Below are 26,216 nucleotides of genomic sequence, written 5' to 3' on the forward strand. Positions count from 1 at the left end.
ACAAAACATCATGAAAATATACACTTTCCAGACAGGTCCCCTGTAAGCAAATTCAATTCCCATTTCATAATCAGCAGTGTTAGAGCCCAATTCAATGTACAATAATTACCAAAAAAAAAAAAAAATGTGATACATTATTACAGATTGTACAAAACAGATAAAGTATGAGAATTTCTATCAAAAAACCAAAACAAAACAAAAACCAAATATGCAGAGCCTTAAAATCAAATCATCACATCATCAAACAATATATATATATGCAAGTATTTATATATCTATTATATATATATATATATATATATATATATATATATATATATATATATATATATAATCATCATTCTGACATAATCTGAGTAATGGTCACGGGAAAATGTCATTACATGTTTAAATAATCATAATATCTATAAATCTTTATCTGTAAAGTTTACAGATGACTGATGCCAGCTCAGTCTTACCACAGACAACTGTCGAGAAGATTCCTGTCTTGCATGACAACCAGATATCATCTTCACTCATTCACTCTCTCTCTTTCACTGCCCCCCTCCCCCCTCTCTGTGGCCACATCTGAGAATATCAGAGGAGTAGTTAGCCATGCCTTACTAAACCACCAACAATTGTTCTTTTCTTCATCCTTTTTTTTTTTTGATGACATAAGACAAGTCAAATTAGACTGATTTCACAGGCAAAGAATATCTTCAGCTGTCAGTCAAGGCATATTGAAACTAGGTTTTGCTTAAAATAACAAGCAATTCCAAATGACACTGTTTAGTGTGCATTGTAAGATATGACAGAAGTCAGATTTACAGCTATTACCCATCACTGCTGAAATCATGCCACACCTATGCACAGACTAATTAATACCAATGATGGTCTCTGGTTCAATCTCTGTGGGTCCCCATTACAGCTAGTTTTTGTTTTCTGCTCTTTTTTCTCCCTCTCAAAGGGGATAAGAGCTTCACCCTGAGAATACATCCATGGTTTAAACTTTGCCCAGCAGTGCAGTGTTGAATGATGAATTGAATTAGATCATGCTGAATTCACAGATGGATGGATCGTTATTCATAATCTTAAAGATATAAATCACTGCTTTTGGTCCATTTATTTATTATTTTTCCACTATATACTCAACTCACTGCACGACATAATTAAAAAGAAATAAAATGGGTGAATGAGGACAAAATTAAGACAAAGTGTACTCACTGTTGATATCAATTTTACGATGGCTGATGTGTGAAGGACTTAATTTGATTTAAATCAACTAATGTATACAAAATCAAGAGCTCACTATGTAGAGAGCTAAATGCTATATGTTTCTCAACTGGTGGGAAGTAACATAAGACTACGATGGTATGTAAAACTTTGTCACACAGAAATCATCTGTACAGCCTTCACTAAAAACTTTGTGCTAGGTCATTGTGCCAATTTTTGCTTTTTATCTCAAAATACATGTAAGGTATTATCCTTCTACAAATCCAATATTTTCAGAGCCTGAATGATGAATGTTTTGCATCATAACATCTTGATAATTCAAAATATAACATATACATAAAAATAAACTGCACACACTTTACACATTACAAAATTGGAACAAAAAATGAGAGATAAGAGGAAATAAAATTTACAACACCATTTGGAAAGACAAGTCATATACATACAAGTCATAACACAAAAACAAGGCCTTCAGCATTTTTTTTTCAGCTAATACCACACATGCCCAATTCACACATACAACATAATTATGGTAAACTCTGAGCAATGAAAATGTAATAAAAAAATTCACTTTAGAAAAATGTGTAGTACATATGTTGGTGATGCCCACTGGTTATGATGATCACAGTAAACAGTGAAATAATTGCTCTGTGCTGAAGAAATTGGAAACACTTACATGGGGGTATTGTTATAATGTGAACTCATGCAATCATCAGGATGGAGGGTGGGATTTGGCACCCTGGATCCCACTAGGTACAATGCACAACTTGATGTTTGTGGATTCATCATGCATGACTTGAAACTGGGGCCATTGAAGAGGGGTTTTCACCTTTCAAATGGACAATGTCTGAGGATGTAGACTACAGGGCTGAGCATGCCAAATTCTGTCTTGACAAAACAAGTTAACAGCCCAATGATACAAATCACCCCAGAATTATTTATTTAGGGGGGAAAATGCAAAAAAATAACTGTCTGTCTACGTGTGTATGATAAGATAACCATTTTTGTATTGTAAGTGATATTCTGTGGTGCACTGAATAGCACAACACACATCTTTCTTCAAAACAGTATTTCCTTAACTAACCAATCATACAGGTACAGCACTTTGGTCTTCAGGTGTAAAACAGGACTAAGCCTAATGGAGCAATACGCAGTGCTCCCAAACCAAACTTGACAGCTAGTATACATAAAAAAGAAGAATGGAAAAATGGGCATTCTAGCTCCCACATGGCTACATATCTCATTGTGCCATGTGTTTTTGCATTACGTCTTCTCCTAGTGCTGTGCCACATGGCAAATCATGTGCATAACACTCACAGTTATAAAAACAGAAGGGCATGTATATGTGATGCAGTAAGACAACTGGTGCGGTTCCTTCTAAAGTGTGTGAACAAGAAGACAACACTCTCAAAGCACACAGTACAAACAAATTAAAAGACTTAGAATTACAAACACCAACTCGTAAAACATTGCTGTATCGTACATGAACATCGTGTATGAACCACTACAGAACAAGAACCACGACAGCCCCTTTTGCTAACACTGAAATTCTGTTGCAGAAGACAATCTCATAGAAATTCATTACTCTCAAAAAAGTATGAGTTTGAGCATGGAATGAACTCGCAAGTCTTGTATGTCATGCACACATGAATGAAGTCACATATTTCGTCGACTTCCCGGGACACGAGTGGTATCCTGATGGAAAAATGTTCTGTCGGTGTGCCGGTGGGAGCTTGCCACGTTCCATCTGCTCTGTGTACATGTGTGCTTTTGCGAAACCACAACAAAGTCCCTGCAGTTTTCTGCCACTTTGGCATCCTTGTAGTAGGATTGACGAGGACTTTCCATCTCTTCTACTAAGCATGCTTTTATGTGTGGTCCCCGTGGCACAAGAGTCCTGGAACTACTCTGAAACAATTTCCATCTCCTTGCACCCTTGAACATGAGCAATGTGGAAATACCAGTGTTGCATAATATAAAGTCCCATGTCAATCTAAAAAAAAAAAAGATTTAGAGAAGAAGTGCCCTCAAGTATCTTCAGGAATGGAAGGCAGCAAAAGTTTGATGTAAAACCTACACCAAAGGATAAAAAAGAGCTGAAAAAGGAAGAGAAAATTTGAATTCTTTCCTCATTCATCTCTGGCCTGTTTCATTCAGCACCTCATAGATGCGTGTCGCTGTTCTCATCGGCATCGATACTCCCCTTGGTAAAGAGCTTCCTGATTCCAGAGAAGCTCTTCTTTGGGGGTGGGCCTTTCTGCATCGGTGTGCTGTTCTTGTGGGTGATTGATATCTGCAGGGACGAATTAAAATGAAGAGAGTAGTGTACACTGTAGGCCTACCATGACAGATTAAACACAGGTAGGTAGAACAGACACATTCATTTCTATTCTGAGGTCTAGCTGAGCAACATTGTTTGTAATCATGCAGCCCCTCTCATAAAAGGCAATAACATACAATCCATCCCTTGGATAGGGCAATTTTACATATTACATAGATAATAATTTCAAAATGTAACATCTTCTTTTGATCATCTCATTTTTTTTCTTATTTGAAAAACAAAGCAGAACATTACACAACCTCTAAAAATACTAAGTTGGGCACTCACCCCAACTTTTCTTCCCCCAGCTGTAATTGTTGACCAGCTACAAATTGTATGCAATCTTTATCACACTGTACACGCATATTTTGTATATTTTTTGTTATATTTCAATAAAAAGAAAAATGGATGGTATTTCAACTAGTGGTCCTGGAGGGGTTAATCTGGGGGCTGTGAGAGAAACTAAACTCATAAAGCGTACTGCACTGTACCGTAACGTGCCAAAATTGAACCACTTCCTGAAATGTGCTCAAAATGCATACCATACGGTACCGTACTATGCCACAGAGTGCAGGAACGCAAATTGGTCCAAAAGCATATTAGTACCTTACTAGCTGTTGACATGAGAAAAATGTGTGTAACACACACTACATCATAACACAAAGAGTCAATCTGTCTAAAGTGTTAGTGCGCCAGGTGCATGGCATGCTACAAAATGTGTGACCCGTCTTAGCAGAGTCCAAAGACAGCTCATAAGTCATGAGGTATGCTTTCTCAACTAGAGTTTGAATACTCCCAATCTGGCATGGTACGCTACGATAAGGTATGGTTCGCTTTTGAGTCTTCCACCATGACCTAACAGAAAACTAAATGACACCAGGAAGTACTCACTGTGCAAGGAGGCTGGAGCCAGGGCTCTCCATCAATCTGCATTGGCACCCTCTTCCTGGTACGGATGGTCACTGTCTGGCACTGACCGAGCCTGCGGCCCGATGACCGGATGCCTGCCTTGACCTGACCCACATGGAGGGAGCTCTCCAGACCGACCACCTCTATCGATTTGTCTCCTATCGCTGCAGGTGATGACGAACAAGCAACAAGAACAAAAAATAGGTTAGGTTAGGTGTAAACTAGAAAGGCACTCGGAAAGCGCAGACCTCCGCCGAGCAGCTCATTCCACCCATACACGTATGCTGAAAGTCACCTAATTTTCCAATACAGAAGCTAGCTATGCTGTGCCTCGCCTGAGAAGAGCGTGTGTATGCAAACCTCGAGTCATTTTGCAAACAGACAAAAGAAAACACACAATTAAACCAACGTCGATAAAAACATAACCTCCTTTATATTTGGTGAAGTAATAAGGTGTGACTACTGCTGCTATTGCTGTTGTTATTGTAGTTGCTTTCTATCACAAATGTGGATGTGAATCATAGAGTGCGCCTGTTACTCACACTGCCTTGCAAACATCAGGTCGATGCTGGACTGCGTCAGGCCCTCCTTGTCTCGCGTCCTCTGCAGCTTCTTCTCCATCTTCCGCTGCTTCTTCTTGCTGGGTGTGTCCCCCCACAGGTTGGAGCCCCCGTAGATGCTTGGAATGTTGAGAACGGCTATGCCCTCGAGTGAAGGGCCACTGGCCAGGTCTAGTGAGACTCCATCGCACTGAATAGGGATAAACAAAATATGTGGAGATCGGAGAACAGGTCAACGAGAGATTCACAATGCGATGACTTCATCATCTCATCTAATATGCATATGTGAATCCACTGTTTCTCAATACCTCACTGAGTCTAAATTCTTGTGAATCAGCACTTCCCGACAATTTTGTGATTGGTTAGATTCGTGAATGTGGAGTACAGTATTGAATGGAGAAACGTACAGGTGCACATCACATCTGTTTGTAGCAGGATGACAGTCAATATTTTCACGAGTCTTTAAATCTGCAAATAGCACCTGACATGCAAAATTTGCGAAAATCAAAACCTCAAGTATTTGGTGCAAACAGTAATACATAAGAAACTTAGAAGACCCATAACTTTTTCATTCTATGTGTGATTTTGATGAAGTTTCTACCACTGTCTGTTTAATCTTAGCCCTTATATTGCAGTCAAATTGAACTTGAGGTGAAAGTGCACTATTACAATATCTCACCATGATGTCGATGTCTTCGTGGAGATTCTTGCATGTTGACGCGAACGTCTCCGACGTCCCGAACTCAAAGTACCACAACTTGTTCTTCATCCTACTGTTAAACTTCTCCGGGTGCTTCTCTCGCATCGTGTGGAATCTGTGTGCAATGGATGCATCCTAACAATGAGGGAAGGGAAGAAGTAGCAGGTCAGCAGGGGCAATGTTCTGATAATCAGTTATTGTGTCACTGTCAGGATTTATACAACACCTAATTAGAATGTAGCTATCCGATTGGTCGATTGCCCATCACGTGAAATTCAGTTAAAAGTTCCATAGAATGCTGTGGCTGTCAGCCGCGCAATTTTGTTTGAGCAAACAGGCTGTTATGACGTCATCCATTTCCATTGACTCCTGTGTTAAACTCACGATTGACTGGAAGTTTTTGCTCCAGTGCAAGGCTCTGATGTCACAATAAACAAACATTTGCTGCACGCACTCAACAATTAATTACAAGCGCATACTTTTGTCATTCATTTTTGTATACAACTTCAACCTATCGGTTTCACGTACGTACACGTTCATGGTGACTGTGCGGCTACTCATTTGTCTTTCACAAAAAATGGTTGCCATTTCTGTGCTAAATTCAAGAATCTGTGTGGACCACATCTGTTGACATTTGAGGTGTTGTGTAAAACAAATAGTGTATGGTCTTTATTCATGCAATGGAACAAGATTTCGCATTCGGTGAAAGATGAAGAGCACTATTCAACTCAGCTTCGCCTCGCTGAATAGAGCACCTCTATCTTTCACCTCATGCAAAGTCTTGTACCATCGCACTCACAATTCACAATTTGTACATCAATGCCACATGAGACAACTGGCGATGAAACACAAAATATCTTGGAATGAGAAATGCAGTGATAAAGCAGACATCCACACTACATATGCTCAATTACCCACATATACCAACACATATATCAAACAATACACACAGACAACCTCTCAACAGGAAAAAGCATTCCTAGCAATTTTGTCTACCCTGTATCTAAGAGGTATAATCAGAACAACAACATACACTACACCCCCGTTCCATGATTCCAATTGCTGTAAACATTCTGCCTATCGTGAAAATAGCAGAGCATCAGCTTATCATTAACCCGTTGAAGACGAGTCCCGAGTATACTCGGGCAGGTGCCTATGGGAAATGTGTGTTGTAGCAAAGTCACCTGTCCTCAACAAAAGCACTCAGAGTTCAGACCTCCGCCAAACAGCTCATTTTCACCCATATGTATGTATGCTGTAAAGTGCCCAATTTCCCAACAAAAGAAGCCTTGTCTTTACCTCATCAGCTTCCTGCAGCGCTGTGCCTCGAGCAGAGCATGCGCTTTAGTGCGCATATGCAAACCTCAAATACGCGCAGCTTGAACTCCCAAGTTCACTGACCCTATTTGCCAAAAGATAGAAAAATCCTTCAAAAATTCATAAAATTCCCAGGTTCATTACTTAAATTGAACTGTCTCTTCTTTGTGTCATTTTCCACTTTTTCTCCAAGTTTCATCGAAATCCATTCACAACTTTTTGTGAATTATTTTACAGACAGACAGACAAACCAACTCCCACAAAAACATAACCTCCTTGGTGAAGGCAATGAAACTCACTGGTTGTCTCATTGTACATTCACTGATGCACATTAATTTAACAAACAAAAACAAAAAAAAACAAAAAAAAAAACAAAAAAAAAACCAACCCAAAACAAAAAACACTGATACACATTCATACTGTACAATACATGTTTAACATCAAGCCCCAAAACTGAAATGTCCTATTTGCGTTCATAATTGGCCTCATGCACATATACTGTACATAAGTGATTTTATGCTAACATTACAACAGTACAAACTCTCACTATTTGTGCGATAAATAGACTTCCATTATCTAGCCCTTTATGTGCAACAGTGTAAACCCCCTGTGTGTCATATTATTCTGAGATTCCAACCCAGGCATGCTTTGGGAAACCATTCTCTTTTTCAAATCCACGTAAACTTAAAAAAAAAAGATGTTTATCCTGGACATGCAATGGGCACAATTGAAGGGAAAACTCCATGCTTTGCTATGATGTAAATTTTATGACAAATCTATGATTATTTTTCTTTCAAATAGCTGGTATAGCTACATAACTGTCTAGACCTAGAAGGCATGACTTTGCACATACAACCACAAAAACAAAACTAGAATTTACTCCAGAAACCCACTCGGAAACACCGCTTGACATCCAATCACCATGTAATGCAAGCTAAATGTGAGAGGAATGGAATCAGGAGTGAAACTTCCATTGTACTGTCGCATTTGCCGTTCTATCGATCAGGTTGGGTGGGTTTGTGCATTTGAGTAAAATATACGAACTTGGCACACCGTCAACTGAGTCAGACGTGCCAATGTGGCACATAAAGAGCTAAATGATATAATTGGATGATATAATTGGCCATCATTTTTGTGTTACGAGGCATTACACACTCTCACAATTTTCCCCATGCACAAGATCATGCACTGTCTACTATGAACAAACTAGAGTCTAGTTAACCTATTCCATACTAAATTCTGAACTGCCCATAGACTTAATACACAGGCCACTAGGTTCCCACACGAAACAGGTTAACTTACCACTCCTATTGAGAAGTAGTTGTTGATGATGTTGTAGGGGACTGGATCGCCCTGTTCGCTGGTGTCCGTTGTGCTGAACTCAATGTGCCACCTATCTAAGTATACAGTTTCTGAGTCTTCAATGTCCCTGAGGATCTTGGGTAGACTACCACCATCATAGCCTGCATGATGAAAATTATCGCAAATAATGGCAAGTCTTGTTCAAGGCACATTTATTAATGTAAATAATCTGTACATGAGTGTACAATGTGTATGAGTTAAAAGGATTTCCTGTTACAATTACTATTTCCTTGCATTAATTGTCCCTTGCCATGACTGTCCATTTGAAATATGAAAAAATGAATGTTTTCCACAGGAATTTGGGAATGTCTGGGTCTTTTACTGGATTTTTGGTGTCACACTGGTCAACATGCCTCTGTGGATATACACACAAGAGCCTGATGGTAATAACACATTAGAATGAGGTTGTGATAAATGTCTTCTGAGGTGATACTTCTACTAATCTTCTTTCTCTCCACTTTGTGAGAAATGCTTACCCCAGTACATATTTGCACTCCTACAAATACACATTCTGCAGGTGATGACACCACCACTTTGTCATTATAGAGGAAGAAACATGAGATTATAAGCTGAAATTGGTTCTACCCATAGGATCTCTACTCTTGTTTTTTAAGTGTTTGGCTATGTTTTCTTGACTCTCAATGGCCATGTACTTAACCCTAATCAGGCTGGGCTTTTTTGGCTATGCTATATCTGGGGGGGGGGGGGGCAGATTCCGCACCCCCCCCCTTCAGATCTCGCCTATGGAACGCGCGATCGCGCCGAAAATCGGCACACGCGACGCCCACGACGTATTCTATCAAAATGTATGGTTGCTTTCTCCTAAAATTTTTCTTATATTTTATATTAATTAATTATTGTAACCTATGCATAAAATCAGTTTTGGGCTCTAACTCACTTATTAATGCTCCAATTAAGCTAATTTCTTTTTTGAAATGTTTCTTGTATCATTCTTCTGAGACATAGGATAAAAAAAATCTGTATCGAAATTAATTTCTTATGTATTTTATTGTTTTTTGAATTTCTTATGTATTTCTTTGTTTTTGACCTTTTGTTTTTGTTTGTTTTTTGGCCAAAATTTGTCACAGACATTTTTCGAAGCATTATTATGCTAAAATAAATTAATTTCGGCCATTCTAAGTGAAGATATGAATTTTTATGTAAATTAATTGAAAAAACACAATTTGCATTGGATTTGCACACAAAATCACGTTTTGGAGCAATTTTGGGGTTGACATATTTTTTTCGAATGGGCGTTGCGTCAAAACGGTACGGGCGGGCGCAACAATTTAAGTCTCAAAAGTTGCGCAATACTTGAAAGAAAAAGTCGTGAATCATCGCGGTGGGAGCTTATCGCGTTGTGAAGATATTGCGCGAAACGTCGAGGGGGGGGGCGGATTCCGCCCCCCCCCCAGCCTGATTAGGGTTAAACTGGTCCTTTCAGGAAGTAATCCGACAAAACATTGAAGAATTCACAAAGTACAAAATCCTTCATGTTACCATCCAAAAGTACACTGATCCCCCACCCCCGGAAGTACAGAAAGAACAAAGACAGAGCCAGAGCTTGGACTATGAAAGTCCTGTATGAAGTGGAGCTTGCTACAATAGCACTAAGCTTTACAAACTGCATAGTTCAATAGACAACAATATACATGATCTTCGAAATGAATCATCCACATTAACTTTTTTTTTTTTTTGCACCTGAATTTAAGAAATCTCTTGATAAAACTGAATTCACTTTATAGAATATATAAAACAACTCTGGTTCCACAATATTTCAATCTTCACAAGACTGTCATGTGGAACAATAAGTTTCTGCAGGGCGACTAAGCTACAAAATTGAAGCCCAGCCAAATTTCCATCTCATTTACCTGGTAGCAGGGGGAAAAAAGAAGAAAAAAAAAAGGGAAAACGTGTACTTGCTACAACTTAACCCTACAAAAATAAAATCAAACTTATCTGGAAGTGAACTGAACTAGGTTTCAATCAGGTTGTCATGACGACAGCATCAAAGTATAGAAACATCTTATTTCTTACCTCCACCCCAGTTCAGACATCTTGCTAGATCGTTGCCAGTACCTAAAGGAAGGATAGCTACAGATGGTCTAGGGTCTATTTGGAGCTTATCTGTCAAGCAAAAGAATGAAAGAAAGGAGAGTGAGAGAGAGAGATTGATGGTGGTTAGAAATTGGACTTTCATATTCATGTTCACATCTATTAAAAGTGATAGATTGTCATTGTCAAATGAAGATTTTGAATGTCAAAAACCAAACTGATGTATTATCCAATAATAGGTGTAAATTCATGTTTCAAACACTCATACAAAACATGGTTGTACACATTATTCTGTTGTTTGGAGACTAATCAAGGCCATTTTGAAATTGTACAGCAGTACTCACATTGCACACAATCTATGAACCACAGAAGCACAAGAAAAGCACAAAAAAACAAAATCCTCCTACATGAATTCATTCATGGAGAAGAAGAAATTGCAAGTTTGAACTGTGCTAAGAGGTCCATTCTATGGGCCCGTCACAAATAAGATTTGACAAGTTTCAGTCTGCAGTTTTCTTACCTATACAGTCTAACACCCATCCTACTGTCCCATCACCACCACAGCACAACACCCTGAAGTTGGGGACATCTTTGAAGAATTTTAACCTGAAAAAGAACAAAAAGTCATAATTACTGTACAATAATGTCATAAGTATCTCTCTCCACTCTGTAACATCCTCCTCATAACCATTTGTCATGACAATAATCATTTGTCTTCACTGCAACCATCACTCATTCTTCGTTACACATCGTTACTAATAGCAATGTCTTTATCAACATCACCATCTTCAGTATCGCCTCCTCATCTGTGGCAGAAGTGTTAGCCTCTTCATTTTCTAAGCAGCGTCATAAGATTTGAGCTGCGAATGTCTTCATAAGAGGGGAGATAACATCATGAAGGCTACTTCACTGAAATTCTCTAACAGCAAGTAATTTCCAGATATAGAACAATTATCCGTGCTCAACATTCATCTTTGAGTATGCATGGAACTAAGCTGGATTGGGGAGTCTGCATGAACAAAATTTATTTGGTTTTATGTCTCAGAAACAAAACTGACTAAATTCTTGTGGGTAAAACATAATGCATGTGAAAGTAAAGCTATAAAGAGCATATTACCAACCCACTCTCCCCCCACAGACACACTGATATTCTTCTCCCCTCTCCTTCCCTACATCTAAAAGCAAAGGTTTCTTGTCCCATTCGTGTGAATTTAATGAGCAAGTGAAAGTGACATCAGATATCAACAACTTGCCAAGGAGGAACAACTTAACTAAATTGGCCATTTAAAATGCCACAGAAGACAATACGGTGCCTCACACAAACAAAACTTTCCCTTTCTGCGGTTGCTGTAATATATATTTGACTATGACAACTAAGCTACAATGCATCTGACATGATTCTATAAATATTGTAATCAGGGAGAGGACTTATTTACATTGAAAGAAGTCATAGAAAGAAGTTTGACGATGGGTGATTTCAAGTTCATTGCTAGTGCTGGTGTTAGTGCTGTCTTAACACTAGCCCTAACTATAATCCCATACTAAATAAACTCAGTCGGTGTAAGCAGGTTGATCTAAAAATTATGGCATAGTTCTGTTAGCTAGTGATAGGCCCGGCGCTGAATGTTATCTATTGAACCAAGCTCCATTATTCTCATTGGTGATTTACCATACATTGTCCAACTCCAGCCCTAGGGATTATCACATTCATCATTTCAAGGTTCACCGTAGGTGATAGCATTGACATACGTATGACACCAACAGTCATGTCTACGGATACACGTCATTCCTGGGAAGACTCCATCAAGGATGTGTACAGCCCAATATGTCAATGCAACAGTTGCTTTTATGGAGAGCACACAAAAAATCCATGCATAGCCACACATAAATCTATGCTTTGGAGCAAAATTAGGATTGTTGTATTTTGGAGATGTTTAGAATTTTTTGGCATTTTAATCTTTCCTCAACATCACTTGCCTGAGACAAAGCATTCGTGGCTCCATTATTCTTATTCAACTTCAACCAAACATAATTATTGCTTTTGTAATGCAAGTCCAGCACAATCACCACAGACTTGGTGGAGGTGTGAAGATAACACTAGTGTTGGGGATTGATAATCATGATTGATATCGCTAACCATCAGTGTTGGAGCTTAATTATAATGCCGTTGTTCAGGAGATAACACTAGCACCAGCACTAGTACAGAACCTGAAATCACTCATTGTGGTACTTGGACAGTATATCAGTGTCATACAAAAAAGGACCATGCATACACTCATAAAAGGGACAGCTCTTTGCTTGTTATCTTTATAAAGATACATCCAACAAGTCCTGAAACCTCATTTCTTTCTGTGTTTTGATGTTGTATTCATATATCATATTTGTTACTGGTAGTCTCATTCATGTCAGCTCTTCATTGTTTAGATAAAATTCCTTGTTTTACATTTGCAGAGTGTCAGTTTCATCTTATATGTATCTCCGACATAGTATTTGCAGTAAAATCAAGAGTTGCCAATGGCATGGAGACAAGATGATACTTTCTGCAGAGAAATTCCCCCCAAGACTTTATGGGTTGAAATGTCCCTCTTTGTCTCACCCTGGCATGGGGCCACCTTTGCTCAGATCATACACCTGCCGCGGGTTCAGGAGGTACTGGAACTTTCTCATGATGCGCTCCCCTTGCCTCCCGCCACTCTTGGGATTGACGAAGACCACCAGTGGATGGGTGCCAGGAAGCGGCGTGATCTGGTCGCAGGAGAAGAGAAGTGGAAGTAGAAGTCATAGAATGATAGAATATCTCTTATAGCAACAAGAAATGTTTGCTGGTGGAGGAAAAATTCACATTACGTGAGGTTTTGTTGTGTTTTATTCTATTGTGTCAATAATTCTAAAAGTATCTGCCTATCTGCAATCATTTTGAGATAACTTTCACTGGGCACTGATTCACTTTCATGTCAAAAACTTATATAACAATTGTTTGCATGTCATTAACCATTGTGAAGCATGTCTTTCAAGAGGGAGGGAGTGATGTACTTACTACACAGGTTTCCCCTTCAAATATCATGAACTCTAGAGGTCTTTTCCCTCTCCTCTTTGCTTCATTCTTTTTTTTTTACCATGTCATGTTCTTTGGGTGTTTGTCCCTGGTAAGCAGGGTTGGCAGGGAATGACAATTGGTACCTTCACAGTGTCAAGTGTCAAGTGCAAAAATTGGAAAATATCAGCACCATGCCTTGGAGGCGTTTAAGGTTTACGCAATTTAAGTGTTTCCAACCTCATCATGTCAGTAACGATACCTGTAACCCTTGACCTTCTATTGACATGGAGTCTGTCCTGCACACCCCCTTTCGCTGGGGTCCGCCCCCGTCTGATACATCCTCCGACGCGTTGCTGTCCTTTGGTGTCAGTGTACTCCTTCTCTCCTGGAAAGACAAGTGCAAAACAAGGACCTCAGAATCCTGGTAGTGTTTCATCAACCAATCAAGGATGCTTCTATTTCCACATGATGCAGACTTAAAGGTATTAGTACTGGATGAGTCAGAAATGTAAAAACAAAACCAAAAGAAACAAAAAAAGAGTCTAAGATGAGATGTGAGTCACAAAATGCTAGAGTTTGGAAAAGGGAAAGCTCAACAATCCAAATCAAGGATGCATACATCCTCAGGAAAAAAACATGGCATAACACAACATCACATCTCCCACAATCTCCCGTCTCCCAAAGTTTTCACTTAAGAGGTTTCTTGTGCCAGTTTACCTTGACAGATTCCTCTTGGCAACTGACAGGTGTGTGGATTAAAGATGCACACAGAACATATTCTTTTACACCTCTGGTTTGTTTTTTATGCATCCAATCTTTTTTTTTTCAGGAAGCAACATCTTGTTTTTCGTCAGACAGATAATTGTGCTAGAGAAATAAAATGACAAACAAATTGCAAGGGATGGTGAACTTTAAACCTTTGTCAGCAGGTGAAGGTCTATGTATCACAGCATGTAATCAGTGACAGGGACATATTTGGCTCAATGTCAAATCCTTTTTGACATCCTATTTATGTCAAACTCATTCATATGCACTGTGGCACCTTCTCTTTGGCACTATACTGATAGTAAACTCTTTGTATGCCTACTTAAAATTCAAACCAGTGAATAATTAGACCACAGCCCTTTCTCTCAATTTTTGACCATCTCTACTGATCACATTTGCATTACCCTTGGTATGTAAAACAGAGCATTGGTCTCCATAGTTTACAAAGGGAAATGATACAACCATTCACAACAATGGTTGGAGAAAGTCACCACCACATATTAATTTTCTAGTTTTGGTGCATTCAATTTTCCAGTCCCTAAGCTAATTTCTAATGACGGATCCCATAAGCAGGCTTTGACTACATAATGAGATAATGGGTCATTATTCATCACATTACAAACTTCCTCTTTGCAAATGTATCTGAATAATGTCTTGACTGGCAGCAAGTATTGTAACTCTTCCATTTATAGCCTACTATGGTTGGTCCTCCATCCTAACTTCTACATAACTGTGCAATGACTTTGAACACCTAGTTTGCTGTGCGGTGTATATGACATCAATAAATCCTACACTCTGTGCACATACTTCCTTATGATGCTACAAGAAATAGGATTTTGACCCTGTAAACCAAGAAGGTCATTTGCTCAATCACCAGGACATGGAGGATGCGCTCTTCTAGCTGGTGGTTAGGAATTACAATCTTTTGAGATGCTTCTTGTCTATCTTTATCAGTTCCATACAATTTTTATTTTTTAAGTTATCATGAAGGTATCATAGTGATAAATGTCAACATTTCACTCTTAAAACCTAGGGGGAATACAGACAACAAATGTATCATCTACAATACATTTGTGTCACTTCTCCCTTGTTTCGAGAATCAAATTACTAAGTATAATCTTTATAACCACTCCTAGTTCCCAAATCTACCATATTTATGGTCATACATACATGTAGCTTAAAATATCCACTCTCTTTCTTCAATGGGCTAAGAATAATTCTACGGCATGAAAGTAGAAAAGAATGTAGAAACTTCAGAAGGTCCCACACAAAATGAGTTCCATCTTTTAACAGGTTTCAACTGGTGCACCCTGTAACACCTCTCACCAACGGCAGACTCAAATCTTACCTCAATCCCTGTTGAAGGTTGCGGTTTGCCATGCAATGATTTTCTGACGGAATTCACTCTCCCCTGATATTGTGGATGGAGGAGGAGGTGGTGGAGGGGGATGGGGAGGATGGATAGATGGAATGAGAGATAAGGCAGGCAAGTGGATGGACAGATGGTGGAATGAAATTGAAGGTGAGGGCGCCATCACAGGCAATCATCCAATGGGCAGGCAATCAAATATGCAACAAGTTGCCAGACATGGAAGGGGAGGGAACGTAACAGCAGTTAAGAATACGGGCAAATAAGGCAAGGTATGGTGGTAGTTATCAGAAGCAAAGGTGTGGTTTATGAGGGATTTTCAATGCCCCAGGAGGCCAAAAATAATAAGGATTCCCAAAACATGGCATTGTATTGATTGAATCAAAATTGAATAAATGCATAAAACATTTGAAGAAAACCAAAAATTGTACCCACCATAAACGTTAACATTATCATAATTTTGCGGAAGAGAAGAAAAGATGTTGTATAACATTAAAACAAACAAGAATATTTGAAAGACATTTGAAATATTTCATTCATGAAAAAAAAGGTATTGCATTACAGCCATGTGCATGTTATTTATTTGTTTATTTATTTATTCATTTTTATTTAATTTAATTTATTTATTTATTGCCATTAATACCATGGAAAGGAAGTATATGGAGATGGAGGTAGGGTCAGTTTGTTGTTCAGTTGGATTTTGTTTTTGTTTTGTTTTGTTTTTTTTTTGGGGGGGGAGGATGTCACATCAAGGTGAAAGGGTGGGTGAATGGCAGGTGAATGGGTGGAGATGTAACAAAAATGAGAAAAAGAGAGAAAGGAGAAACAGATCAAAATCAAATCATAACATAAATTGAGTGACAAAACTTGGTGGTACACAAAGGAGAAGTTCAACCCAAACAAGAAATCACTCTCTCAACACCAGTGAGGTCTATGAAACAGAGTAGCAGAAAAGAGCCATTTTTTGTTGGTTTGTTTTTAATTCAAAGCCATACGCATTGTGATGATAATGACTAGTTGAAGGTCACTAATCATCCAATAAAGAGTGACTTTTCTTTCTTTCTGATCTGCTGGTTTTCGTTAACATTGCCCGAGAGTTTGCCAAGAAGTACAAAGAAGATTTCTTTAGACTTTCTTGCCAGGGTAACTTCACCTTTGATATAAAACTTATGTATGTGGATATTTCTGCAGTGGAAGACATGCACAAAGTTTGTGAAATTGATTGAGTAGGTGGTTAGGGGAAACAGGGGAAGCAGCTAGAGAGAGGTTTCTTGGCCACTACCAAGTGTTCTAGACACATTCAACCCTCTTCAATCTTCCCATATATATATGCACATCAACATTCAGAGTGAGTCCTCCTGTAGAGTCAGAGGAAACTACGTTGACGATAATGTTGATGATGCCTTTTGTGCAACATTCCTGAACAGTGTGAACAGATACAATGTATCTTCATGGGAAAGGTTGGAAACATTTTCTGGGAGCCCAGCACTCCAAGCCTTCCTTTTTGCCATATATATACACATCAATATTCAAAGTGAGTCCTCCTGTAGAGTCAAAAGAAACTATGACGATGATGTTGATGCCTTTTGTGCAACTTTCCTGAACAGTGTGAACAGATATCCTCATAAGAAAGGTTTGGACTGACATTTTGTGGGAGCCCAGCACTCCCAAGCCTTCCTTTTTGAAGATATCTTTCTTTTTGTCCAGACCTAGTGAGAAGCTGAATTACACAATGAAGAATCAATTTCTCAACAGAACTGCCTACTTATGTTTCATTTTATCGTTGAGACAACATGTACATGAACTGTACAAAGTAATCATCTTTTGAAATGATGAATGCAATCTACTAACAAACGTTTGCTTTATCTGCCGGAATATACATGACGATGTATATCAAAATCTCTGCCCTACTCATGAGATATTCTCTCCTTTACTGATAACATATTTTCACCAACTTTGTAATCGAAAGACAGCGGCACGTTCAGCCAATACATACTATGCGAAGAGAACCTCCCGACTTCTGTTCGTCCATCTCCATGCACTGATAACCAGATAATGGGCAAGCTGCATGCCAACACTTTAGTGAAGACCTTCCCATAGCCTACAGTGAATAAAACTTTGTGTACCCTATTCATACCAGTGGTTATCAACAGGATGCGGCTGGCGCCCATACAAGTGCACTCAACTAGCATAAAGCCCTTAATCTCCTTGTATACATCCCATTCCTACAGTACAACATGTGAATAGTATACTATTGATCCCAACTATAATAATTCCTCATTGTAGCTGTATTCCACTGTACTCTGTGCCTCACGTAGCACACCATTAATAATACTCATCCACCACAAAGCACTAGCTTTTCTGAGTCAGAATATCCCCATAGAAGGTCCATCATAAAAGTGTTGCTATGAATTGTCAAAAAGCCTGTGATAATATGTTTTCAACACGCCACCACCATTAAAGAGAAAGTCTGAAGTGAGCCAAATCTCTTTTACTGACTCTTCTCAAAGACAAATGCTCTCAATGTGTACTGGTGGGACAAATTTGGCACTAAAAAGAAGTTTACACTTGGCAGTATCTGCCATGGTTGGATCAGAAGGAGTCAGAAAAAGTGGGTTAATGTGACAAGATATAAACACTTCCTTACTCTGTAACTTCCCTTTGATGAGAGCACACTGGTAATTCAACATGAAAGCTGCCTGTGCATTCACAGAATTCGACTAGCCAAGCTCTTAAAGGTATAGAGTTACGCTCTTCTTGAGAAAAAAAAATTCTCCATATTCATGTTGGCTTTACTATGAAGGGAAAAGTCTAACACAGAATAGTCAATGTTTCATTTAAATCAACCCAACCCCCCTAAAAAAGGAGGAAAGCATAGAACTTCAAAATGTTTCCACAGTTCTGTTTGTTCGATTTTTACCTCATCCATTTCTCAAAGTTATCTCAAACATGGAGAAGAGTTTCCCTTTAAAGACTGAATCCTCATCACCCCCTTCCCTTTATTCATGGTTTCTGGCATTCAACAAGTTCTCTCGATCAGGACAAAATTCTTGGAACTCCCAGATATTTTGTCCACACTGCACAGAAAAGCTTCTGTGGCTGCTAAATGTCTGTAACCCTCTGGAAGCAAAAGATAAGGGAGAATCCAACCCATTCCACAAATGATCTAATCAGTAATTTTCAGGTATCTTAGACAGGCTACTTTAGCTTCAATAAACACTGACATTACAATTACCTTCTGAATGACTTCCCATTCTTTTCAGAATGTACCTTCCAAATATCTTTCTCTGCATTTTCACTGTGTATTGACCCTGTAATCTTGTTGCGCTCATCTTCCCTGGAACTGCACATTAGTTGGTATCATCTATTATGAAACCACATCCCCCAGTGGTTTGAATTATGTCACTTTAGACTGGTAAATTGGGTAAACTTTTAGCTGGGGACATACAATGTAAGACACAGAATATTAATAGCTTTCACCGACGCTATGCAATCAATTCATCACCTCAACTAATTTGCATACGAAATATGACAGATAAATGATTGATACTAATATATTAATTTCGTGAAATGACAAGAATATTTACATCTCCATATCTTCCTAATTTCACTAACTGATTTCGGCCAAACTTTTGTAATCCGTTAGCTTAGCATCACTCTTGCCATTAATTAAAGTCAACCTACCATGAGTGGAATTTCAAAGGAAGCCTACATGCAAACATGCAGCAATATTAGTAAGAAAAATCAGTGAAGTTTGAGGAAAATCAGATGATTAATTTTTAAGTTGTGAATTTTCAATGTTTCAGTGCCATTATCTCTGGATAAGAAGACTCGTTTAGTTCATGGGTCATGTATGGGCAATGATAATCATAAAGAAAATATAAAGAAAATTCAACATATTTTCACTTTTCTAGCATAATGAAAGAGAACTTGACTTACCTCTTTCAGAAAGTAGGGAAATGATATTACCTTTGGCATATCTTAAACAAGTCAATGCAATGTGAACGTTTCATGAAAAAAGAAATGTTGTGGGATTCTCCTCATATTTGATCTATATTGTTGTCCATACATGACATCATGAACTAAAGTAGTCTTCTCATCCAGCCATAATGGTACCAAAACTTTTAACAATTCATAACTTTTAAATTGACTGTCTGACTTTCCTCAAACTTTGCCAATGTGTTCTACTAATATTGCTGCTTTCACCCAATCCACATTTATATTTGGGCTTAGGTTTCCCTCAAGTGTTCCATAAACCCAGAAGAAACTGCTAGTGAATGGAGGCTAATCACTATGTCAAAGATCATAGAACTTTCATGGAGTGATTTGCAATGGGAACGAGGTTAAGTTTTTAAAAACATCCTTGAAAGATATAAACAACCTCCATTCATATTCAATAATCATGTGCATTCTTTCACTTTTCACAGAATCTTGTCAATGCTGTTGGAGGAAAGGTTTTTTTAAGAGTGTTTTTGTGGAAACCATATCCTGGATGGAGCCATAGGGTCTTACACACATCGTACACAGATGATACGTGCTGTAGATAGCTTGTGATGCAATGCTGTCAACTATCATTGTGAAAGCTAGCACGCCAATTGAAGGATGGCCAACCTCAGCAGATCAAAAAAACAAACAAATATACACACAAAAAAACCCCACCCAACAAAAACAGAACAAAACAAAAGAAAAAGAACAGCAACAAAAAAAAAATACAAGCACACACACACACACACACACACACACACACACACAGACACACAAACTAAAACTTAGAAACAAAAAATACTTAAAGGCAAGATCATATCTTTGCAAAAATATGGGAACATTGCATATAATCATGCAAGCTAAATTAAAGTTTAGAAAAAAGATCACCTCCAAAAACATTTTCTCTAACATTTGTTGAGCAAGAACATCCTAGATATCCTAAGACACCCTACAGTAAATTTTTTTTACACACAGTGGTGTTTCCCTTTAACTGGCTCATGTTGCTGTACCCTGAAATGATTGAATGAATGATTATCTTCCTCATGATAATCCTTCTACATCCGTGCTAACTGAGGGCTGATAGATACAAGGCGAGCAATATCTTATCCCAATTTGACCTTCACTATCCGACACACATATCCTGTTTTTGTTATTTGTGGCACAGATTAGATTTCATCACACTGAATGGGATAAGGCACCTTCTGACTTTTTTCCCTTTTTGCATCTTTGCCAATGAGAGGTGTACATGCAGCCAGCTCTATGGAACAGAGCTTGCAAAAGTTACTTTCCAGAGTTAATAGCACAATGCAAATAAACTAATAAAGGAACTCTATCAAATGGTCTGTCTGATGCAGGTGTTGTAATAAATAGCAATTACATATGCAGTATACTGAAAATAAAATACTCTGGATTAAAAAAAAAAAATCATCACTACAGTACAATAGTTAAGGTTAAGACAGTGGTCCTTAACATTGAGGATAAGCTAACTTTGAGGATAAGCTCTATGGGTCATTGAGTATCACGGTCAATTTTATTACGAAATCAGTCATTTTGTAATGAACTTGACTGTGCAACACTTGGAGCCCCATATAGCTTATCCTTGAAGTTAAGGATCACCATCTGAACGTGACTATTGAGAAAGTTTGGTGATGCAAAGAATGGATGATTTTACATCTGATTGTGTAGAATTTAATGTATTACAGAGAGATAAGAAAATCTGGATAGTAAAAGGCAGCCAGTCCACCATGTATTTGTCTATCAAGCATCAGGCAGTATATGATTTGGTGGATCTAATAAGAACCTGAAATTGCAAATTGCACCTCATTTGTATTCATAGTGCAATAAACTACCATTTGTATACTATTAATTCCTGTCATTCTGACCTTGCCTATACAGTGGCAATGAAGTGGCAATTGAGTGGCAATGAATCCATGTAATAAATCCATGAGTTCATCAGGATCGACTCCAGAGACACCAACTTTGGTTCTATCTTTCAAATGATGATTGAAAATGTGGTAGAATATCAGTCAAATAGAGAAGAGAAATGGAATATGGACGAAAGCAGAAGGCCATGGGTGTAGACATGCTTGGTTTTTTTTTCTCCCCTTCTCTCCAAATTGAAAATAGTGTGACTCTCCAATTTGTCTTATAAATGTGTCGTGTATCAATTTGTTACAGGAGAAATATGTCTGTAAGGATCAGGATTCTGATTGAAAACTACTTCATAGTTTAAAATTTTTTTTAAAATGCAAACACTGAAAGTAATGCAAGAAATATGAAAGAATTTCATGTCTGTATGTATCTAATGTTATTCACTGAGTGATGTTTGTAATCATTATGCCCTTTATGTTTCTCCTTTATGTTTTAAGGCATCAATTAAGGTTTTCCTTTTTTCTATTTGGTATAAAAGGACAGTCAAATTTAAAAACCTTATATATTATTCATTCTATAACTTCTTATGTAGTGATCATTGCATGATGATGCACTAATTCACTGCAATGCTTGGAAACAAAAGTATGGTAACACAAAATCACTCTGAAAATATATACAACCATTTACCCTAAGAATAATGATGGAAAATCACACAAATATAGAACCAGCACACACAATGAACAACATAAACATTTATATGACTTCCAGGATGCTGCACATTTTGCCCGGAGTACTCCTTGTACAAATTCTCAGGTCAAATTTCACCTCGGTTTCTTCTATGTAGTAAAGAAAGCACTGGCCACTTAAAGGGATGGTACAGTATTGGTGGAGATGAGAATTTGGCTTTTAACTTTTTGTGAGATACCAAGAAAACACTTATGATATAGTACAGACCATACCATTTTAAGAGGAATTCAAAATTATTTGATGAAAATCGAGTTTGGAATGACTGAAACATCCAAAAACAAAGTAAAACAAAGCGATCGTAATAAAGTGTGGGTCCCACACTTTATTAGAATCGCTCTTTTTGGATATCTCAGCCATTTCCAAACCAATTTTCACCAAATAAACGTTGAATTCCTCATAGAATTACATGCTCTTTCATATTTGATAAGAGGTTTCTCATTATCTCACCCAAAAAAATGTTAGAAACCTGAAATTAGAACTCAACCAAAACTATACGATCCCTTTAATGTACCTCAGCACATCCAGATGCCTCCCCTCCCCTCCCCCCCAAAAAATGAAAAACAAAAGGAGAGAAAGTCAAAAAGTCATACAGCGGATTATATGGAGGAAGAGAGATCTAAAAGAAGTGATACTATACAAGGTAGGAGTAAATCCGAACTATGTATGACTGATGAAAACTATATGCACTGTATAAACTCAGTGTGTTTGAGGACAAAAAATCCATATCTTTGAAACTGTCTCTTTTATGGGGGCATGGGCATATACGCCATTCACTTATTTGATTAGCCTTTCTGCATTTCAAAGTCGATGACTCCTAGTTATTTACTAGTGAGGCACCCCCTCCTCGACGTTTTGCGCGATGTGTCGCTAGCGCGAAAAGCTAACACCGCGACGTTTTGTGACTTTTTCTTTTGAGTCTCCCGCATCTTTTGACACCAAATTTGCAATGCCCGGGTGCGCGGTTCCGAAGTTGCGCATAAATATGTACTTGCATGTCAGACCAAAAAGTGCTCAAAAACGTGAATTTGTGTGCGATTTCAATAATGCAAACTGTGCTTACAGGCAAATTTCATAAAAGCATGATTATTTTGGGGTTTTATTGATTAAAATCAATTAATAACATATTTTCTTGTTCAGAACAATGTCACGGAAAAGTTTCATCGAAAAAACAATGAAAAACATAAAGTCGAAAAAACAAAAAAATAAATAAGAAATTCAAAAAAACAATAAAATACTTACGAAATTTTTTCAGATGGCACAATTCTTGCTCTTATATTTGCTCAGGACACTAAAAACAATATTTACACAAAAAACATGCCCATTTTGAGCTCTATTTTATGATTTATACCAAATTGTCTGATTTCAAGCATCGTTATGCATAAATTAGCATAATTAAGCATAAATGATAATTTCTTTAAAATTTAATTTCATGGTACTTAAGATTACATCATAGGCAATGTGTGTGCGAATTTTTGTCGCGATCGCGCGGTCGACGGCCGAGATCTGGGGGGGGGGGGCCTCGCAGGCCCCCACCCCCGGCTCTATGATCTACCTAAATAGCCTGGCCTAGTTAGGGTTAATTGATCCTGAGCAAAAAACATTTCTCTAAAAGTAATCCACATCCAATGACATTGCCTTTGTTGATGGGTCTGTTATGAACCCATACCCTTTCTGCTGGTATACCCATCAACAAGCAGCCAAGAAAAGAGTGCAGGAGAGACAAAAAGGGCACATAACTCCACAAAACTTTAATAATTGGGAAACCACAATGGCAAAAACATTCCACGTTGATAGCACAAGGCACAGACTTACCACAATGTTATCAAGGCAGGAGTTGAGAGCTAAGTGAGGAGCCAGCGGTACGGCTGACACACTCCATCGACACTGGCTCCTACCGCTCCGATCCGTTTGCATCTCTTCTCCCTGACTCTCCATTGCTACACTGCCACCAACAACCATAGTGCAACTTCCAACAGTGGAAAAAAAGTATATATACCAGTATATATATCCTCACGCCACAAGAAAAAATGTCTCAAATGAAAGGCAATGGTGAGCCAAAGTTCCTGGAAATATCTGATATTTTTGAAGGATGAGTGCCCGTTTTCACCTAAATACCCCTATATGGCAAGGAAGTACGTATGTATATGGGGAGAGACCGTGTGCAACAGCAAGTCCTCATGCTCCAGATAAAGTCTTTTAGAGGTGCATGGGGGTTCCCAACGGATTGGGCTAGTGCAACCTGTCAAGTTGGCTGTTTTAACTACACTTTGCTATCAAAGTGATGGCAATATCTTTCCTTCTCGTCCGCCGGCTGCCTGATATTCCAAAGTCCATCAAGGTTGATGAGTTCCACGTTGTCCATTGTGGGTGCTACTTTTGATGTCAGCAAGTGCGAGTAGGAAAGTGTTGATTACCCACACACAAAATGTAACAGTCCAGCCCAGTGGCTGCTAAATGGGGAAACAATGCAAGCAATCTATTTATAGGGGTGGGTAATATTCCAGAGGTATATTGCACATCTCTCTCTCTCTCTCTCTCTCTTTCTGCCTCTGAATGCTGCCAGCAGAGAGTATTTCCGAAGCCTCAAGAGTAAAAATGTTTTGCTTTGTCACTGGAAACGATATATGTATTAGTGGCCAAATAAGTCACCAGAAACGTCACGTGGTTTGATGAATTGGCAAAACCCAACAACAATTACAACAGCGAAAGGCAACAGGACATACAACACGGCAGTCTAACCCACTATACCCTGTTACTCCCACTCACATCGGATTTCATCATATTCAGCAAGGGCTTAATTGCCAACCGTCATCTGTAGCGAAATGACAAACTTTCAGGTGACAAAGTTAATACATCAAATACTGCTTTCAGCTGAAATACTTGCAAATAAAACGGATAGTTCTTGTGTGTGTCTCCCAGAGAGCTAATAGAATGCTCGTTTCTTTTTAACCCCCCCCCCCCCCCCAATAAAAAATAGACAAAGGGGTCTGATTAGGATCGAGTGAAGAGAATATGCTGCACTGTCTGTTGCAGAGGATAGCATGCATTTCCTGTTGCCGGTCTCCATGTTGACTTCTCTGTGATGGGAGAGGAAACTGGTATTGGTGCTTCCACTATGTGCATCCTGCGACTTACTCCGTAGTCTCGGCTCCAAACCCTACACTGCCCCTGCGATAAATATACCACGTTGAGGGGTTTCAGACCACAAATACCTCATGTTTGTAGTGATGTTTCGGTAATGCGATTCAAATAGTGTTTAAAGTAATGGCATCTTCACACAGTAAAATGGATCCCCTTGCAGACTGCTTACCGCGACTAACCGCATTCCATTTGACAGTGGGTACGTCTCAAACTTCAAGGCTAGCTTCCAATCAGCACTCTAACTTTTAATACAACCACAGGGAAGGGTACGTAGGTATATACACGTACCGTGGCGGAAATGAATTTATAAACCAAACCACATTCCATCCTTCTCATCAATCATATTTTAGAGGTCATAGCTGTTCAGAAGGCAGACCAACCAAGAATAGAGCGAGATGAGATTAGGAACCCCCTCTGGACTATATATGGCACAGAAGTTGTTGGGAATCGCAATTCAAATGCACTCTCAGACACACAATTAACAGTAACTTGATTTACGGCAATGAAACATGTTTCAAAACATGTTCTTCAACAAGTTTACAGCCTGTCTTTTGAATATGCAACCACCCCCCCCCCCCCCCCACAAAAAAAGAAGAAGATAATTTTGGCATTTAGGGCAATCTTCCATCACATGTTTCAGTTTCATATCTATTCATTAACCCCGGCTTGGTATCAAGCAGACAGAAATGTTTTCATATTGAATTTTCTGATCTTTTTTCTTTACCTTTTCTCAAAAAACATTAAAACCTACTCTTGGAAAACATAGATCACTGACCACCAGTGGTGTAAATTGATGACTCAAGCTGCCAGCATATGTTACAACTTTCTAAACAGTGGAATGAATTCATATCAACATTTCTAGTGTC

The 26,216-nt window shown here is 38.5% G+C and overlaps 1 protein-coding gene across 6 annotated transcripts in view; it reads right to left on the reverse strand.

The window, feature by feature from the left end:
- Positions 1–350: 350 nt before the first annotated feature.
- Positions 351–26,216, reverse strand: part of LOC139726971 (diacylglycerol kinase beta-like) — a 275,552-nt gene continuing 249,686 nt past the window's right edge. For 5 of the 6 annotated variants that reach the window (XM_071638181.1, XM_071638126.1, XM_071638321.1 and 2 more), the window contains 10 exons: positions 15,586–15,648; positions 13,732–13,857; positions 13,032–13,180; positions 10,956–11,041; positions 10,418–10,507; positions 8,321–8,481; positions 5,681–5,836; positions 4,984–5,191; positions 4,424–4,605; positions 351–3,505 (listed from right to left, as the gene is read on the reverse strand). In XM_071638181.1, the coding sequence (XP_071494282.1) occupies positions 3,374–3,505; positions 4,424–4,605; positions 4,984–5,191; positions 5,681–5,836; positions 8,321–8,481; positions 10,418–10,507; positions 10,956–11,041; positions 13,032–13,180; positions 13,732–13,857; positions 15,586–15,648 (1,353 nt within the window). In that variant the 3' untranslated portion in view covers positions 351–3,373. The remainder of the gene's footprint in view (positions 3,506–4,423; positions 4,606–4,983; positions 5,192–5,680; positions 5,837–8,320; positions 8,482–10,417; positions 10,508–10,955; positions 11,042–13,031; positions 13,181–13,731; positions 13,858–15,585; positions 15,649–26,216) is intronic. The other variant, XM_071638056.1, reaches the window with a different exon arrangement.

The sequence above is a fragment of the Diadema antillarum genome, unplaced genomic scaffold, assembly GCF_040938485.1.
Source record: "Diadema antillarum isolate AM-2024a unplaced genomic scaffold, OU_Dant_1.0 scf00000001, whole genome shotgun sequence".
Taxonomy (NCBI): domain Eukaryota; kingdom Metazoa; phylum Echinodermata; class Echinoidea; order Diadematoida; family Diadematidae; genus Diadema; species Diadema antillarum.